General features: G+C 43.8%; 1 protein-coding gene across 2 annotated transcripts in view; it reads left to right on the plus strand.

Annotated features, from left to right (window-relative positions):
* Nucleotides 1-19916, plus strand: part of Rapgef5 (Rap guanine nucleotide exchange factor 5) — a 240371-nt gene that overhangs the window by 53917 nt on the left and 166538 nt on the right. For both annotated transcript variants that reach the window (XM_052739192.1, XM_052739193.1), the window contains one exon: nt 6905-6971. In XM_052739192.1, coding sequence (XP_052595152.1) covers nt 6905-6971 — 67 coding nt within the window. The remainder of the gene's footprint in view (nt 1-6904; nt 6972-19916) is intronic.

The raw sequence follows: 19916 nt of genomic DNA on the forward strand, positions 1-19916 counted from the left end.
CCTAATTTCCCATCCTCTCTAAATGACTTTAAAATGATGCCAGAAAACCACTTAATGTCCCTCTATAAACACACATCTGTTCTGTACAAATGTATTTTTAAAAAGAAAAAAAAATAAAGGGGATTTTATATTTTTAAAAAGGATGTCTAGAGCAGAAAGAGAGATGGAACTGTGCAAGCTTGCTGCCTAGTTTGAGGAAACACATATCCTGCTCTCTATGACATAGTTCTTATGCCCCCTAAAAGAGACAATTTGAAAGGATTGAGTTGGTTGGCAGGTTATCGCCTCGGGGAAAGGCACTAGTTGTAGTGCCTCATTCAGACAGAAGCCCAATTAAGTTACTCGGAATGAACTTCTTCCCGACTCTCATTTTTTATTTTGGGTGGGAGGAGAGGAAAATGAGTGAAGATGGAAGAAATAACAGTGTCAAGAAAGACAGCCTCATAATTCCATTAGGACTTACGTGATTCTTGTTTCTAATAAGAACCTGCTTGAGAGTTGAGGCTTTGTGAAGCCAAGGTCAGCTCAGGTGCAGTATGGTACCTCTCAGCTTGCAAGGGTGGAGAGGCTGGGCTCTGAGCAGTCTGTCATTGACCCTGAATACATAGAACCATAGCCTTCCAGGTACAGACAAGTAATATTTATACTATTAAAAGACTTGCTGAGGATTGCTAATGCTCAGCTCAGGTGATTCACAGGATATGTAAAGAATAATCTAGTTTTTTGCTACGGGACCTAGTGTGTTATCTACAATAACACCCATCCTTTTGGGTGGCCAGAGAGTCCCTAATTTTGGTCTAATACAGTAAAGTTATTCAGATGCAGTGTCTGCTTCTTTCCCTGCTCTTCCACAAGATGCCCTGTGGGATATGGTGGGGGAGGGGGGGAAGGAGGGACGTTGTTACTTTGAGAGAGGAGAAGTGGAGTCTTTCCTGTCTGAGAGGAGGCTTTCTCCATTTAAAACTTCCTTGTGCTGACTGCATGACTACTGTGTTCCCAAGTAAAGTGTTGACCTTCAGTCCTGGTCTTCCGGGACAGTCAGCTCCTTGACACTATGATGCTGCTCTTGAAAGCAGCCTCTGCACTTGTTCCCTGGGACGGCAGCTGTTGACTCTGCCATCTCACTGGTCACTGCTTATGCTTCCTCTATGACTGGGTGGACTCTGTGTTCCAAGGCTGTGCAGTTCAGGGCCTTGCTTGACCCTGAGGAGACGCCCTTCCAAAGACCTTCGGATAGTAAAGGGCTCATTTGTGCAAGTCCTTTTCATACATGGAGTCTGCATCTTAATCTTCTCTTTGGGGCTTTCCACTTGCCCTGAGCACTGCAGGTACCAGGCGACTAGGGACAGCCCCTGTTTCCCAGAGTCAGGTAAAACTATTCAAACTAGCCCTTCTTCAGTCTGTTTAATCCTGCCTCACTTGGTTCCCGTGGGAAACACAGAAGACGGTTCTTGTCTGTGTTTTCTATCCTATCTGCCTTGCTGATCCTGGGCCTTCTTCCTCTTGTAGCTCCTTGGTGTGACATGTCTCCTCCTCCTCCTGGAAGCTGTGAGTAACAGATTGCCATTTCAGTAGCATTTCCGATCTCCTGGCCTCTCGGTATTCAGGTTGGCCACACCTGAATAATAGTAAAACATAGTTTAAAACCCTTACCTCTCTTTGATGGTCTCCGCTTTGCATTCAGCATCAACTCTACAGAAGTGGCTTCCAAATCTCAGGCCCCAGTGCCGCCTCAGCATCTGGATAACAGCATTGCCTACCTGCTAAGACCCCTTCCTGCCCCCTCACTCTCCTACCCTGCCATAGTTTTTGTCCGACACACATAAGCAGCGCAAGGAATTCTGTTTCCTGAGTAGCATGTGCTTCATAGCTCTGACCTGGGAATCCCAAGTTCAGACCTGTCATTCATTCCTGTCCAAATCTACCCTTTGTCCTTCCGACTCTTCCTAATTAGATTCTCAGGACATTTGGACAGGAAGCAAATACCGTCTGTGTAAACAAATACTTTTTGAGTAGTAATTTTTTTTTTCATAATGGAACTTGGCATGTTTTGCATTCAGATCATAGGTGAAGAGAGTTTCCATTTATCTCTTTAGATTGTTATAAGATTAAACTGGTCCTATCTTTGTCATTTCTCGTTACCCCACAGCCATGGAGGCGCTGAGTTCCCCCAGGTTTCCGTTGTTTGTAGACAAGGCTTATTCCAGGTGCTTACCATTAACAGACCACGTCTATATTTGAGAGTAGTGCGGGGATTCTAGCAAAATTTGAACTTTTGTGATTGCTTGTATTAGCATTTGAAATACAGCTGCTTAATTAAGTGGAAGGCATTTATCTTCAAATCCCCAAAATAAAATGTGAAAAAGAGATCCAAGGACACCTGATTTTATTCAGCTTTAGGTTGGTTTTATTGCTGTGTACCTGGGCCCAGGAAGCCCCTGACAGTCAGTTTCTTGCTGCTCAGAAGATTCCTTCTGTCAGCATTCCTAGCAGCTGGTGGTGGAAAAATAGCTGCTGAGGAAGCCAGCTCGGACTCACTATATTAAAATAAAACTTAAAAAAAATCTTACTTTTCTATCTTATTTTCTTTTCCCATAGGTATTTGCTTTGTTAAATGAGCAGTTCTTTCCAGCATATCAGTGTTCTGTGCAGGGGATGGGAAGATGCTAACTGAAGTATCTATCTAGACTTCATCGTAAGAAGAACAAGTTGTAGGGATCTAATGCGAGCAGTTATGCTAATCATTACAGACTGTGCAGAAATCAAATCTTGAGTAGATTCAGTCTTTCCAAGTTATATGATTTTGAACAAAAGATGATTTGAACTTTATCTGTGTGAGGTTGGGAGTCACTGTGTGAGGAAGGCTATTATCTGGTTTGCTTTCTGATGTGATAAAATACTCTGACCAAAATTAACTTGGGGAGGAAAGGTTTTGGCTTACATTTCCAGGTCACAGTCCATCATTGAGGGAAGTCAGGGCAGGAAGTCAAGCAGAGACAGGAGCAGAAATCATGGAAGACACTGCTTACTGGCTTATTCCTAGCTCACTTTAATAGCTTTCTTATTCACTCATCCAGCCTAGTGATAATGAAGCCCACAGTGGTCCTCCATCAATCATCAGTCAGGACAGTGTCTCAAAGACATGGCTACTGGTCGGTTTGACCCATAAAAATTCCTCGGTTGAGGTTCCCTGACTCTAGGTTGTGGAAGAAGACTAGGGCCATGCTCTAACTTACATGTTTTCAAGGCCGCTCTGGAATCGGGGCTGGGATTGCAGCAATAGTGTGAACATGGTGAGAAGTGGGAAGAATGCCCTGCAGGAGGATTGCAGGATGGGTACCGCATGTCGGCAGTATTAAGCAAATGTGATCGTTATGGCATTCTATTAAAGAGCTGGGCCGGGAATTAAGGACCAAGTGGCCACAGTGGGGTGGTGGGAGCAAAAGGGAAGCCAGTGTTCCCTCTGCTTTTCTAGCGCTTTCAGCTCCCTCCCCACTCTGCCTGTGATCGGGGTTCAGTCCTGCTCCCCTGAGCTCCCTTAGGCTCCATGAGATGTACAAAGTTTTCCATGTGGGGAGTTGGGGACCCCCTGAGCAGGGAAGGAAAGGTATTTCTGAACTTCACTGTTCTCAGCAGGCAATGAAGTTACTCTGGGTGGCATCTGGGAACAGCACACCCAGATAAGGGGTGTAGAACGGGAACCTTGGTGTCTGTAGGAGACTGAACGGAACAAGAGAGACCAGAGCCAATCAAGTGGGTTAAAAGGTGGTTGCAGTTGTGTATCTGAGAGGTCAAAGGCCTGGACCAAAGGAGGCTGCACTGGAGGAAGGGATGTGAGAGGCTGTGATTGGTGGCTGGCCTTGGGTAGTGGGTGCAGAAAGGATGGATGGCCACCATGTATCAGAACACCTGAAGGGAAGAGGAGAAAAGAAGCAACGTGGCTTAACTTAATTCATGGGGCCTATCATTCCCATGTGTGTGGCTGAAAATCTGGTTACTGGAATTGGCACCCAGAGCCACTTGGAAGGCAGGTAGAGAAACTAGGCATGTTCAGCAGGATTCAGAAACAAGAGAGGGGCCTGGTAGCCGGAAGTTTCTTTGGACTTATCTCTCCCACCCACGTCCCTCAGCCGCTTGGTCCCAAGTGAACACACAGATGTTTTTATTATTTACAAACTGTATGGCCTATGGGTCAGGCTTCTTCCTAGCTAGCTCTTATAACTTAACCCGTTTCTATTAAACTATGTGTTGCCACAGGGCCATGGCATTACCGGTCTGCTGGCATGTGGCTCCTTTGGTGGTGGGCTGGCATCTCCTGGACTCCACCCATCTTCTCTCATTATCTCTCTTGGATTTTCCCACCTGGCTCCATCCTGCCCTGCCATAGGCCAACGCAGCTTTCTTTATTATCCAGTGGGAGCCACACATATTCACAGCCTACAGAAAGACATTGCATAGCAAGGACTGGGGGTTCTAGGAGTGAATCTGTAAAGATCATGGTGACCGAGGAAGTAAAAGTAGGCTGCAGGTTACAGCCAACTCCAGGGAGAGCATCGCACTCTCGTGTGTGATCTTCAGAAATGTTTCTGCCAAGGCCTGTTTGTGCTGGGACTCTGAAAGATAGCTCAGCCACTGCTCGTGAAATAACCATCGCCAGTCGTGGACACATGAGCTTCCCTTGGAGTTGCAGCTGCTCTCAGCAGGCTCTGGAAGACAGTCACAGCTGAGTGTGTGCTAGTGCAAGCCGCCTCATGCCCGCTAACTAAACTTTCAGGTGTTGTTTGTGTTAGATTATTTAAGGCAAGCTGCCGAGAGACAGAAGGCGGAGAGAGAGAAAGAGGCCCCATCTGATCTTACGTGGACTATGTTTATTCATCGTGAGGAGGAACTTTTGCCAGTCATTTGTGCAAAGAGCCAAAATGCCTACAGAAGAAGATGGGATATGGCCCCTTATAAAGGCAGAAATGACTTTCATGCCCTATGCCCTCCTTTTCCGGAACTGCTTGGCCTGGCTGCAAGGGAAGCTGGGAAGTGTAGTCTTTTATCAAGAAACTGTCAGTTTGGGTCTGAGAGGCCTGAAAGGGCACGTGCAGTCAGTGCTGTACAGCAGAAATGGGCAGATGCAGCCACACAAGCCCCTGTTTGGTGCTTTGCTCTGTGGTGCACTTGGTTCTTAATTTCCTGTCACATCTGTTCAGTCACCAACTCAAATCATGGAAGCCGGGTTCAGTGGCTTGAGTTGTATAGTTTTACGTCTCTTCTCAGCATAGCCTCCTTTACAAGAGATTATGCAGGTGACTTTTAAAAAGACATGCAGAGGTAAAAATGTTTAGTTTCTGTTGTTGTTTGTTTTTACTCTTATGGGGGGCCTGCCACCCAGCTCCCAAATAAATCATACACAGAGGCTTATTCTTAATTATGAACGCCTGGCCTTAGCTTGGCTTGTTTCTTGCCAGCTTTTCTTAGCTTAAATTATCCCGTCTATCTTTGGCTCCGAGGTTTTCCTTTTCTGTTCCTAAATACCTTTCTTTGTTTCTTACTCGGTGGCTTACTGTGTAGCTGGATGGCTGGCTGTTTCTTCTTTTCCTCCCAGATTTCTCCTTCTATATGTTCTCTCTGCCTGCCAGCCCTGCCTGTCCTTTCTCCTGCCTTGCTCTCGGCTGTTCAGTTCTTTATTAGACCATCGGGTGTTTTACACAGGTACAGTAACACAACTTCACAGAGTTAAACAAATGGAACATAAAAGAATGTAACACACCTTAAAATAATATTCCACATCAGGTTTCCTCTGCAGATCTTTAGCAAGCGAGCTGTTCACTTAGCGTCTATACCACTTGGCTGCTACGCTGTCAGTTAGGGCATGGGACAGCATGCTGGCCTCTGCAGCCGCATCTTCCTGCTCTTATAAAGACAGTGGCTTGTATTCCCTCCTTAGGTTTGAAGATCATGACTTTCTTTATGAAAAGAGGTTTAATAACATCACAAGGTCATCCTCTCTTACACAGTTGCCGCTTCGTTCTGTGGAGAGCTGGGAGAAGGCCTCCCACCCTTAAGCGGATGCTTCAGCTGGCTCACCTCAGCTGCTGAGGTGTGAGTCGGTCACTGGACTGCATTCTGATGCTTGGCTCTACAGATCAGTTACCATAAATCTCTCGTCACAGGCCGTGCTGAAAGGGGTTGCTTGTGCAAATAGTTCTAGGATACAGTTTTATTCACTTGGTATTAATTCATTGTTTCCTTTGACTAAACAAGGAAAAAAGTGATTTATAAGTTTTTTTTTAAGTAGAAACACATTTGTGTAAATAATAAAGGTGATTTTTTTCCTAAACAAAATAATCTTGTACCACTATGTCTCATTAATTACTTAATATTTGCATAACTTTTTTTTTCTCTTCACCTGGACTGTGATTTTTTCTGAAAAAGCAAAGTTCTTCTGTATTTTTTGTTTTATTTTATAATTTCCACCATGGGATTAGGCCTAAAATATGCTATTTCATAGTGAATTTGCTTGGGCTGAAACTCAAATGTAGTGGAAAATTGACATTTCATAGCTTTAGAGTTTCATTTAGATTCAGGGGGAATTCAGTACTTAATCACCTTATGTCCATATCCAGTTTTGTTCATATAGATCAGGTATGTTAGGGTTATCCTGTGATGGACTCTGGGGAGCAGCACTTGGTCCCCTGAACTCAGCTGATGCACTGTGAAGAGGTACTGGATAATTGATTCTAAAGAACAATGGTTGGTAAAGGATTGTGTATCTTTGGCTCTGTCAACACCGAGTTACTGACATAATTTCACTCGTGACATAAAGACAGTATCATTTCCCCCCTTATTTCCCATCGTTTAGTAGATAAGTTTGAGCATCCAGTCCTAGGAGTAATTGGGTGTTTGTTTTTCAAAGGTCTCATCAGAAAGTGGAAGACTCAGAAGAAAGCAGCGACGAAATTCTTGCTCGGCTAACATCTGCGGTAAGACAATTACTCTACCCGATGGGAGAAATAATGTGATCAGGTCACAGGAGGGTGTGGACTGACGAATCTCTCCTGCCCTCCTGTTCCTGAATAACCAGTCAGAGGCTTAATACTAATTACAAACTGTTTGGTCCACGGCTCAGGCTTCTTGCTAGCTAGCTCTTTCATCTTAAATTAACCCTTTTCTATTAATCTATGTTTTGCCATGTGGCCGTGGTGTTATGATCTGCTGGCATGTTGCTCCTTGAGTGGTGGAGTCTCCTCAGACTCCACCCTTCTTTATCTGCACCTTCAGTCTGAATGTACCGCCTGACCTTATTCTGCCTTGCCATTGGCCAAACAGCTTTATTTATCAACCAATGAGAGCAACACAGCTTCACTGTGTACAGAAAGACATCCCTCAGCAGGAGGGAGGCAGTTTGGGTACAGCTGCTTATCACTGTAAGAGGCCCAATGCGAGGTACTAGCAGGTTGGCTTGACTGAACCCCACTCTAGCCTCTGGCCGTATCACAGACACTTCTGGTGGAAGGTGTACACAGCCTTCCGTGCAGTGCCCTTAGCTCCTGGGCTTTGGAATCCAGTGTGACTTAACCTAGAGACAGTGGTAACTTGCTACACAAAAGGGAAAATACTCTGTTTCTTTAGGCAGAGAAAGGAACTGTGTTAGGCAACAAAAGGCGTATGATATTACAGTGTTGTCACTATATTTTGTAAGGCCGCCGAAAAAGAGTGTCAGTGGCTTTGCTGGTTGAAGACCAATTCATGACTTTCTTTGTTGTAAAAGCTGGCGGTCAATGCTAAATTTATTTATTTATTATGTTTGAGAGGGTCTCACTGTGTATCCTTGGCTGGCCCAGAACTCACTGTACTGTAGACTGGGTGGCCTTGAACTCACAGTGATTTGCTTGCCTCTGCCTCCAGAGTAATGGGATTCAAGGTGTGTGCTTGGCCCTGTGGATGTTCATCTTTAAGCTCGTTTTTGACAGGCTCTAGAAACCTCAGGTATTTAAACCTTCATGCGTTTGGCTTGGCGGTTTCTGAGAAGCCTTTCCAGCCTCCCCGGAGATTCTTCCGTGCTGCTTTTGTACCGTTGTCCTAGTTTGCATCTCCTTCTTTGATCGGCACCACGACTGGAAGCAGCTTGGGGAGGAAAGGGTTGAAGGGTTTATTTTAGCTTATACTTTATAGTCCCTCATCAGGGAAGCAGACGCTCAAGTTGGGAACCTGGTCATAGGGACTGAAGCAGAGACCACAGCGGAACACTGCGTACTGGCTTGCTCCACCAGGCTCATGCTCAATGAGCTTTCTTACATGCCCCAGGCCCTGTCCAGGACTGACACTACCCACAGTAGCTGAAGCACGTCTACATAAATTAACCATCAGCAAAATGCCCCACAGACATGTCACAGACCAATCTGATGGATACAATTCCCCAACTGAGGTTCCTGCTTTCCAAGTATATCAAGATGATAAGCCAAGATTAGCCCTGACACCCCTTAATAAAATGCTAATTGCAGAAAATCATGCTTGGTTGGGTTGTATGGGGATGAAACTGTCTGCATGGAGTGTGATATACCAGATCTTGACACCTGGACACAATTCAATGGACGAAAATTCTTTACTACTCAGGAATGAGTTTAAAAAAGTAATTTAAGACTTCATATGGTAAGCTTTGATACAGAGCCTCACATGAAAGGAAATCTTGACAGTGTGTTAGGAAAATATTTAACAGCACACTTCTAGGTTAAAATATAAAGCAAAGAGGAGTGCTTGTTTTATACAAAACAATAATTACCATCTAAAAACCTCACTAAGTCTGATGCTGTGATAGGTTTACCGTCTGTGCATGTGTGTACATACTCTGCTAAGATGCACAATAACACTGTGCAGCAGCTGGCACCATTTCTATTTTATAGGTAGGAAAGCTAGTATATGTCATTTAACTCCACACTAAAGTTTGAGCTAAAGAGAAGCAGAAGCAGAATTTCTCTTTTGCAATTTCCCAGGAGAAGAGGCTATTACAACCAGCTACCTACTTACCATAGAGTATCAATTTCTCAACAGCTTCTTTTCCTGTTTGGTGTCTGTGGTAGTTGAATACGACTCCCCTTTCCCCATAGGCTCATATATCAGGGAGTGGCACTACTTGAGAGGGGTTAAGAGGTGTGGCCTTTTTGGAAGAGGTGTGTCACTAAGAGTGGACTTTGAGGTTTCAGAAGCCCAAGCTAGGTCCAGTGTCTCTTTCTTTCTGCTGCCTATGGATCCAGAACTATTATCTACTTCTCTGACACTTTGTCTGTCTGTATGCCAGTATGCTTCCTGCCATGATGACAATGAACTAAACATCTGAGACTATAGTCAAGCCTCAGTTACATGTTTTCCTTTATAAGAGTTGCCATGGTCATGGTGTCTCTTCATGCAATAAAACACTGACTAAGACAGAAGTTGGTACCAGGAGTGGGGTATTGCTGTGACAGGCCTGACCATGCTGCTTTTTGGCAGAAGTAAACTTTGGGACTTTGAATTAGAAAAGTAGTTGAGAAGCTGGGTGGTGGTGACACATGCATTTAATCCCAGCACTCAGGAGGCAGAGGCAGACAGATCTCTATGAGTTTGAGGCCAGCCTGGGCTACAGAGTAAGTTCCAGGAAAGGCTCCAAAGCTACACAGAGAAACCCTGTCTCAAAAACATCAAAAAAATCTAAAAAACAAAAAGAAAAGCAGTTGAGTGTGTTAAGCCAGGCTTAATGGGCATGCTGGTAGGCTCATGGAGGACAGAGGTGCTAAGAAAAATGTAGATTATAATAGCCCAGTTCAGGAGGTTTTTGAGGAAAATATTAGTAAGTGGCCTAAAGACCATTCTTGTAATATTTTGGCAAAGAATGTGACTGCTTTCTGTCCTTGTCCAAAAAAAATCTGTCTGTGGCCAAATTGAAGAGTTGAGGATTAATAGCATTTCCAGAGGAGATTTTAAGATAGCCAAGAATTGACTGTGTTATGTGGTCATTAGTGATCACTCTTACACAGATCTATAATGAAAAGGAGCTATCTGAGCAAGGAAAAGTATAAAATGTACAGTTTGAGGAGAAAAGGAGCATAGAAAATGTAATAGAGCTAAGTATGGTGCTCAGGGAGATTTTAAAAAAAAATTAAAGAAAAGCCTGATGCTAAATGGAACAAAGGGAGTGGCAGTTTCAGGGCAAGACCCCACCCAGGTGGGGTTCCAGTTCTGAAGAGGAATTAAAGGGCAACACCCCACCCAGCTAGGGTTCCAGTTCTGAAAAGGAATTAAAGAAAAGCTTAAGAAATGAAGGAAAATGTAAAAGAGAGAGACAGAGGAGACAGAGAAAGCTGATGAAAATGGTTTTGAATGAGGGGGCTAAGTTTCAGCCCCAGCAGGCAGCAGAGCTTGGCAGCTTCAGCCACATGGTTCACATGGTTCTGGCTTTAGAGTCAAGGATAGGAAAGGGGCTTTGGTCTCTTCCTCCATGACTAAGGAAAGCTACTGAGTCCAGACATATGTCGGGGTGTCCCTTCATGGAGATCTAGAGAGGCTATTGCCTGAAGCTGTGACGTGGAAGCCTGGATTTTCTTGAAGATCCCAAGATGTTAGATGTGCCAGAGCCATGGGGTACCTGCCAGGGAAAGCTGCTAACAGGGAGTGGAACCAGCCCAAAAGAGAGAAGTGCATGTTGCTGTTTATTGTTCTAGTTGGTGGCTTGAACCTGGGAGAGTGGGGACTAAAAATGAGGCAGACTAAAGTCTTATGCAACATAAGAGGTTTATAACTTTATTGAGAGCATCATACAATTTATACTCTGAGTGTTAAGAAGAATCACATGAATAAAGTGTTCAATCACAAGGACAAGCCACATGTGGCAAAAACATGTTTTTCTATAGAGGCGTATGAATAACAACAGCTAAAGTAAACTCACTCCTATCCAGTATTCCCATGAGGGAGGGGCACAAAAGCTCATTCCAAGAACAATTCTGTGTTTTTGAAGAAACCGAGGCCACAAGACTCATGTCTTGTTTTCTTGGAGTTTCTCACAAGCACTCAGAAATCTCCTTACACAACTCTATTCTTGGACCATGTCTCTACATATTGCAGTCCACAAAGCTGAAAGAAATTGGTGATTTAAAGAGCACCTTCACATTAGACATGGAAATTCAGTATCTGGAGTTTGCCCTGCTTTGTTTTCAGTCTTGTTTGGTCCAGTATTTCCTCACCATGCTCCCTTTTTTCCCTTTTGAAATGGTAATATATGGTTTATGCCATTGTATGTCAGAAGTGTGTGATCTGCTTTTGCTTTTACAGGGGCTGTAGCCAGAAGTTTCTTGGTCCCACCGGGCCCTGTGGTCCCTCAGCCACTTATAAAATAATCACTCAGAGGCTTTTATTACTTACAAACTGTATGGCCTATGGCTTCAGCTTCTTGCTAGCTAGCTCTCTCATCTTAAATTAACTCATTCCTATTAATCTATATGTTGCCACATGGCCATGGCATTACCGGTCTGCTGGCATCTTGCTGCTCCTTTGGCAGCAGGCTGGCATTTCTCTGTACTCGGCCCCTCTTCTCTCTGTATCTCTGCTTGGCTTTCTGGCCTGCCTCTAAGCTGCCTTGCCATAGACCAAAGTAGCTTATTTATTAGCCAACCAGAGCAACACATATTCACACTGTACAGAAAGACACCCCACAGCAGAGGGTTACATTTAAGAGATTGCCTGGAGTCTCAGAAGAGACTGGACTTTTAAACATGGTTGAGACTGTTGGAGACCATGGGGATTTTTGAAGTTAGATTGAATGCATTTTTGCATTATGATATGACTCCAAACCCATGGGGGCCAGGGAGTAGAATGTGGTGGTTAAGTAGGATTCCCCCCTCCCCATAAGCTCATATATTTGAATGCTTAGTCATCAAGGAGTGGCACTACTTGAGAGGGATTAGGAGGTGCGGCCTTGTTGGAGGAAGTGTGTCACTGGGGGCTCAAGCCAGGCCCAGTGTCTCTCTCTTCCGGCTGCCTGTGTATCTGGATGTAGAACTCAGCTCCTCCAGCACCATGTCTGCCCGTGTGCCACCATGCTCCCTGCAATGATGAGAATAAACCAAACCTAAGCAAGCCTCAGTTAAATACTTTCCGTTATAAGAGATGCCATGGTCGCGATGTCTCCTCACAGCAGTAGAACACTGAATTCGACAGAGGTTGTGATGGAGCCCATTCCCAGTCAGCTGTGAACTTGACCTCGCAGGCTTTCTACCACCCTTTCTTGTAAAAAGTTTTCTTCTCAGGTTCCCTCTGCTTGGGATCCTACTTTATAGAGAAAACGATCCAAATTTACCACCATGAACTGGGTCCTGGTTTCTCCTAGGTCTCAGTCTGATTTCTTTCCTATGCCTTCTTTTCCACACAGCTCTCTTGGGCGATACTTGTTAGGGAGCCAGCCAGTCCTAACGAGAAACATTGTCTTGTCAGGTAAAGCTTGACACACTGTGAAAGTCCAAGACTGCGTCTCCTGGGGCGCTCTGTCCTCCCAGATCTCTGTTCCTCTGACAGTGCTTGTCCCTGTGTTTCCCATCGCTCATGTACAGAGCCTCTCTCCTTTGCCCCACGTCTTCTTTTGTAGGACTCTCTATTCCCTACTTGTCACAAGAAGATTAAAATAGCAAGTGTTTCTTTAATTTCTCTTTGATAACTCAATGATTTGCATTTGAATGTTGGAGAAATTCCCTGTCTCAGGGGTACCTGAGCATGGTGGTGATGAGGTTTTTGCTGTCATCACCAATTACTGTTTTATTTGGCCTTTGGTGACATCCTCAGCCCAACATGGTCACCTCCTTTGTTGGAAATTTCAAGTTTCGTGAAGCAGCAGTAGCACAGGGTTTGGATTCTCTAACTCTTTAAGAAGGCAGGATATTAAAGACCCATTCAGTGTGTAAGCCGAACCAGCCATGCCTAAAAGTAGTTTTCACCAGGGAGGGGGTGGGGAGAGTGAAGGGATCTGTAACATTGAGTACATAATGAGCACAATCATGTGATCATTTTTAAACACTTTGAGCAATCATCTTAAAATGTAAACACTCATTTCCACTCACCCCTTTCCTGTTGTCTCCCTTTCCTTTCTGGGAAATGGAGAAATGGAATGTAGTTAATCTCCTTCCCTCCTCCTCTCACTGACCTGAGTGGGCTTGTCTATTCAGTGAATAAGAGAAAGCTCCTCCCACCCCACCTGGAATGACTAACCTTCTGTCTGGCCGCCTCAGGATCACACACATTGCATACCTTGTACTTTTTATCTGTGGGAAATATAAAATTCCTGTTTGGAATCCTCAGTCTGGGTCTGGCCGTTTCAGTGGTACAAGAGACACTGTGTGATTTGGGGAAGGGCCGGGTAGATTTTGCTCTGAGAGGAGGAGGCATCAAGTGAGGCCCGTGATGCCAGATCTGGTTCCAGGTAATATTAGCATCTGTGGAACTGGGGTGGAGCTCCGTGGCAGAGGGCCTGTAGCACATTTCTGGTATTGTTTCTGTTTTCCTAAGAGCCACAGGGCTTGTTCCTCCTTGCCTCCTTGTGTGTCGGTGCCGCTTCCATGGTGCTAGAATGTTCAGAGGCCACGGGGTGTGACCTGAAGACCCCTGGGGTCATGTGAAGAGACGGTAAAGCTCCTTCAGTTTCTCTTAGCAAGGCTTTCTCCGTGACACTTCACAAGCGTGCATACCTTTATACGGTGTGTGTGTTTACATATATACTCTTATGTTGATGCTTATTGTACATCACCTCTGTTCTCTTATTGAGAATAGAGTCCCTCAAGCCCATACAGCACACATCTCAGCACACAACACAAAAACAGCCTCAAAAAGTAACTTCTAGGATCGGGAGAATGCCTCAGTGGTTAAAAGCACCAGTTCCTCTTGCAGAAGACCTGTGTTTGGTTCCCAGCATGCACATGGTGGCTCCTAACTGACCCTTACTCCAGTTCCAGGACATCCAATGCCCTCTACTGACCTCCACAGGCACCAGGAACATACATGATGCACACACATGCAAGCAGGCAGAACACTCATACATGTAAAATATAATAAATAAATTTTTGCAAAATTAAAAGAAAGTAAGTTTCTAATTCCAAAGAAAATATCTGAGCCTACCCAGATATGATAATCTAATGAAATTCTACATCTAAAGACTTGGTCTGTGGGAGCAGTACAGTGTATGCTGTTTATCTTACTGTTGTGAGCTCAATGTCCCCATCTTATTTAATCTTTTCAAAGACTTGGTGTATAGTTCAATGATAGAGCACATGCTAAAGGCATGGTGTTCAGTCTCCAACATCTCCCTCACCAGAAAAGGACATACATTCAAGCCAGGCATGGAGGTATGCAGGTAATCCCAATACTTGGGAGGTAGAGACAGGAAGATTAGGAATTTAAGGTCAGCCTCAAACATATACTTCGAGGCAAGTCTAGGCTGTGCAAGATAACCTCAAAAGAAAATTAAGAAAAGAAAAAGAAAAAAAAAAGAGTAGTGGTTATAAATATGTGGTTGTAATCTGTCCAGAATCATGTGACCAATGCTTAGTAATGAGTAAATCTCCAAAAAACAGAAATATGTAGCATGAATCTTAATTGGACTTAATAAAAACCTGGAGTCAGATATCAGGGTGAAAGCTGAAAGATCAGAGAAGCAGAGCAGCAGCCATTAGCAAGACTTCTTACCTCTTCCAAATCCTCAGCCTGAAAGAGGCTCAGTTTCTGTCTCCTCCTGCCTTCTGTTCCTTTCTCCACCCAGCTGTGTTACTTCCTGTCTCAACCTCCCTAGTGCTGGGATTAAAGGCGTGTGTGCCTCCACTGCCTGGCTCTGTTTTTCTATTAGACTGGATCAAGGCCCTGGGTGGCCTTGAACTCACAGAGATCCATCTGCCTCTGCCTCTTGAATGCTGGGATTAAAGGTTTGTGCCACCACGGCTTGGCCTCTATGACTAACTAATGGCTAGCTCTGCCCTCTGATCTTCAGGCAAGCTTTATTTGTTAGATCACAAACAAAATATCACCACAGAAATGTATCACTGAGCTCTCAGTTTGGGCATTGGTCACCATGGGTTTGTGAAGTATGCTTCCTGTTTGGTCCTCTCTGGAGAAGTCTGAGGAAATATAAAATAAGGACCATACATATTTTTTTAAAAGTTTTATTTATTTATACAGTGTTCTGCCTGCATATATGCCTGTGCACCAGAAGAGGGCATTAGATCCTATTGTAGATGGTTGTGAGCCACCATGTGGTTGCTGGGAATCGAACTCAGGACCTCTGGAAGAACAGCCAATGTTCATAACCTCTGAGCCATCTCTCCAGCCCCAACCACACATATTATAGTGGGCTACTTCTCTGTACATTGGTTTAAATAGAACTTTTTATAGTTGTGAGTACGAAATGGAATTTTGCATACATAAGTCAGAGTCACAGCACTGTATAGTGTGTCCATATATGGAGGAGGGCCAGGAGACATGAAAAAGTAAGACTTATTTAGGTTTCTTTTGGTGATGATGAACTAAGGTAAATTTTAAATCTGTTTTTGTCTTCTCATATTGCTGCACACATTAAGAGACAGTGATATCTTGTGTAAATTTTTGGTAGAAATAATGTAAGTTCTTTTCTATGTTTGTGAATGCCAAAATGAATGTAAATCTAAAACTACCACACCATGGATTCCCTGTCCTCTACAGTTTCATTTTCATTACCAGATACTTGGATTATTTCACTTGTACATTATGGTCTCACAACTTTTTAAAAAATCTAGAAGATTTTCTATAGAGAAGTGCTCAGAAATAACCTACTATTAATACTGAAGTATTTATAATTTCTTAATCAAGAAGCCAACCATTTTAATTTTCAGTCTGTATTGGGATTTGTTGTTGTTGGTTTTTGTATCTGTTCTGAGACAGTGTCTACTGTAGCCCAGACTGGCTTTAAACTCACTGAGGTGGCTGAGGTGGACCTCGAGCTCACAGTTCTCCTGCCTTTATCTTCCAAGTGGTAGAATTACAGACGGGCATCACCACACCCAGCTGTGATCTGTGCTTTTGCTTAATACGTTTCCATGGATAAAAGCATTACCTGCAACACTTGCAGTGATTCTGTGATTTCATAGTCCACAAATTTATCATTTTCTTCTCTGTTGAACATTGTGGTCATTTTCAGTCTTGAGCTGTTACAAACAACACTAAGAGGAATCTTTACTTGGAAATGTCGTCGTGTTGTCGTCGTCGCCCCCCCCCCCCCCCCCCCCCCCCCCCCCCCCCGCCAGTACTGGGAACTTGTCCATGGTGGGCAACCACTCTGCCACTGAATGGCATCTCCAGCACCTTAGGAAATTTTTTGGAGAGCTTGTTTGCTGATGGTAATCTATTAGTTTGCTGTTGATTTGTGAAAAACCAAATGAGAACCTGGTAAGAGGCAAGAATGGCCAGCATTGACGTGCTCGTTGCTTGTACAAAGATCCAGCTGATGCTTCTGTGTGCTGTTGCAGTTCAGCCTCACCTTGCAGGGAGGGCATGCTATCACAGGAGCATGTTTGAGATAGGCGGTGTTAATCACACAATGAATTAACAAGACACGAAGCTGGGAGTGGTGGTACTCACCTGTAATCCTAGCACCCGGAGGCTAAGGAAGGAGGATCTTGAGTTTGAGGCCAACTATGTTCTGTGTAGTTACATAGCTGCACTAAATAAGTAAGTATTTAAAGTAAAATAGGAGGCTGCATTGGTAGGTTTTTCTCATTATTCACACTTAGATCATCATTTACTGAATGGTCTATTAGGTGAGGTTTGGGGTTCCATTATGGAATTTTTAAGATTTGACACAATGAGGCCTCTTGAGGAATTTTAAATAGTACTTTCATTTTTAACCTAGTAAAATTATTAATATTGGTAGCTGTAGCTACACAGTTTAGAAGTTAATTCAGATGGTTTATCAGGTATCCTGAGTCTGTTGTGTGTGGCTTGGCATATGTGTTGACAGACCCTTACCACCTGTGAGCAGTCTGTGATGAATGCAGAGTCTGTGGACGTCACTGGGGAACAAATCAGGGTGGTCAATTAGGATTTTAAATGGGAGGGGCATTAGGTGAACACTGGATACGAGGGACGGGGGAGAGTGACAGAAAGAACAGCACTGTGTTTAGAAATAACAGCAAGAGCATAAAAGCTCAGTGGTGTTTGTTATGTTTAAGGAACAAGCAGGGTGTGCTGAGCATAGGTAGTGGAAAGCATCCTATATTTAACACGGGCAGAGTGAACTGACAAATGTCTGGAATTGCAGGAGGAGGGTTGAGATTCTACTTAGGTAAAAATAGGTACTGAATCTCCTGAGAGGATTGCAATGTGTGTAAGAAGCTTTATCTGTTAGATGGATTAGAAAAGGAAGAGAATCGGGCTCTTAGGTTAACCCAGGAGACCCTGTTAGCCATCTTGCTTTCATTAAACTAATTCCAATCAACTGAACCAGTTTGCACTGTGTCTCCACATGGTTTGCTTGGATCCAAGAGGCTGCAGGACTGGTGGGTGAGAGAGATTTGTCCTGACCATGGGCCAGGTGGGACACAGGAAAACTTCAGCTACAGCAGTGTGCCTTAGTAGTTAAAGTTCATGCTTCTGTTTAGTGGAACTATTGGTTTCTTGGAAACATCGTGGTTGGTCCCTTCAAGACAAAGAAAGAAAGAAACCCTGAGAAATTATCTTGTCTTTTTACATATTGTGCTGGCTAGTTTTATGTCCACTTGATACAAGCTAGAGACATCTGAAAAGAGGGAAAATAAATTGAAAAAATTCCTCCATAAGACTAAGGCTTTAGGTTTGCCCCCCCCCCCACATCCACACCCAATGAGGTAGAGGAAGAGAAGGAGGTGGGGAGAAGAGAGGGAGGGATGAGGAAGTTATCATAAAACCTTCAGAAAAACAATTACTAGGGTCTGTGCTTATTAACACAAAAGAATCCCTTGGAAATTATGTTACTAGCTTGTTTCAGTTGATAATTTATACAAGTGTCTGAGCCTAGCTGTGGTGGCACATGCCTTTAATCCCAGCATTCCCAAGACAGAGGCAGGCGGATCTCTGAGTTCAAGGCCAGCTTAATCTGTAGACTGAGTTCCAGCACAACAAGGGCTACACAGTGAAACCTTGTCTCAAAAACAAAACAAAACAAAAACCTGAAACAAACAAAAAGTGTCTGGAGAGGCCACGGAAAGTTGGGTGGTGTTACTGCTCTGGTTGGCAGCTTAAACCTTGGAGAGTGGAGCCTAAAAATGAAGCAGACTAAAGTCTCATGCAATAGCCAGCTTTATTCAGAGCATCAGGCAGTTTATATTCTATGGGTATTGTGAGAGTTAAGCAAGGTCTAATGAGGAAAGTTCACGAGTTTAGGCTGTATACAGTCATGGGAACAGCCCATGCTTGAAAACATTTTTTAATAACAAGAGTAACCTCCAATGTGTGATCTGAAGCAGACCAGATCCTATTTACTACACTGGGGAGGGGCATGGAAGCATGTTCTAGAACAAATCCATATTATGGAGGAACAGAGGTTACAAGACTCTTGATTGTTTACTTGGAGTTTTCTTCCAAGCTCTCAGAAATCTCCTCAAACAGCTTCATTTATGGACTGTGTTCCAACAGGTATGACAAAAACATGTAAGTGGGATAATGCACTGTATGAATTCAGCTTTGAAGATGTTCTAAATCATTGTCATACGCGTTACAGAACGTTTTCTAGAGCTCATCTGTACAGTTACCATAACTCAAGTAATAAGATAAATCAAGTTCATGGCTATGGAACAGTGTCCTGGTACATAACCAGTGCAACACAAGTGTGCCATTTGTTGTTGTATTATTTTATATTCTGTACTCTGTGTAGGGACCCAAGCCTCTCAATATGGAACTGAACAGGTGATCTTCTAGTGGACAATTCTGTGATGGATGCCAATCCTTTCTTAAAATCCAGAAACAGGCCGGGCGGTGGTGGCGCACGCCTTTAATCCCAGCACTCGGGAGGCAGAGCCAGGCGGATCTCTGTGAGTTCGAGGCCAGCCTGGGCTACCAAGTGAGTCCCAGGAAAGGCGCAAAGCTACACAGAGAAACCCTGTCTCGAAAAACCAAAAAAAAAAAAAAAAAAAAAAAATCCAGAAACAGGCATGAACTACCTCTTGGCAATAGACATGGCATTGGCTTTTTATAACTTGCACCTGGTAATCAGTATCATGTCCCATCCTGTGAGTTCATTTAGGATAAACTGTCAAGACACTCTTGGAGTGGTTTTCTCTCTTCTACTGTTCTACAGCTTCCAAATTTGTAATTAAGCATATATTACTATAAGTAAACAGCCCAACAAAAATACTGAAAAGTTATCTTTTGAAACTAATATAAATATAAAATGTAATACTTTTCAGATCATCTTCAAGGCCAATCTGGGTACAGAGTGAGAGCCTGTCTTAAAAAAAGTTGCAAAAGAACATGTCTTGATCATTAAGGTTAATTCCTTGCATGAAGTGGAATGCCAGGTTTTATCTGGATAAAGGGAAGAAGAGAATGTTTATAAGGTCAAGAGACACTTCCGTGGGTGGAAATAAAGGCAATAACATGAGGTTGGGCTGAAGGCAGAGAGAGAGAGAATGTGTAAGGAGAAGAATTCGGTGTCATCTGGTGAAGACTGCAGAGCAGGAAAGTCATGTTTCAAACCTGGACTCTATGGCAGGTTGCTGTGAAGCCCCGGAGGGAGTCAAGTGATCTATTCGGGGGACTCTGGATACCTCTGTTTTCTCTGATGATAAGTCCGTCCCCCAAGTCAGAATGTCCTGCATGCCACCTGAACGTGGCCGAAGGTACTTCATAGATACCATTAAGGCTGCAGACTTGCTGCTCAGAGCCAGTGTAATCATAGAAGTCTTTAAAGGCGG

This window comes from Peromyscus californicus, unplaced genomic scaffold (assembly GCF_007827085.1).
Source record: "Peromyscus californicus insignis strain IS unplaced genomic scaffold, ASM782708v3 Scaffold_15__1_contigs__length_86483966, whole genome shotgun sequence".
Classification (NCBI taxonomy): domain Eukaryota; kingdom Metazoa; phylum Chordata; class Mammalia; order Rodentia; family Cricetidae; genus Peromyscus; species Peromyscus californicus.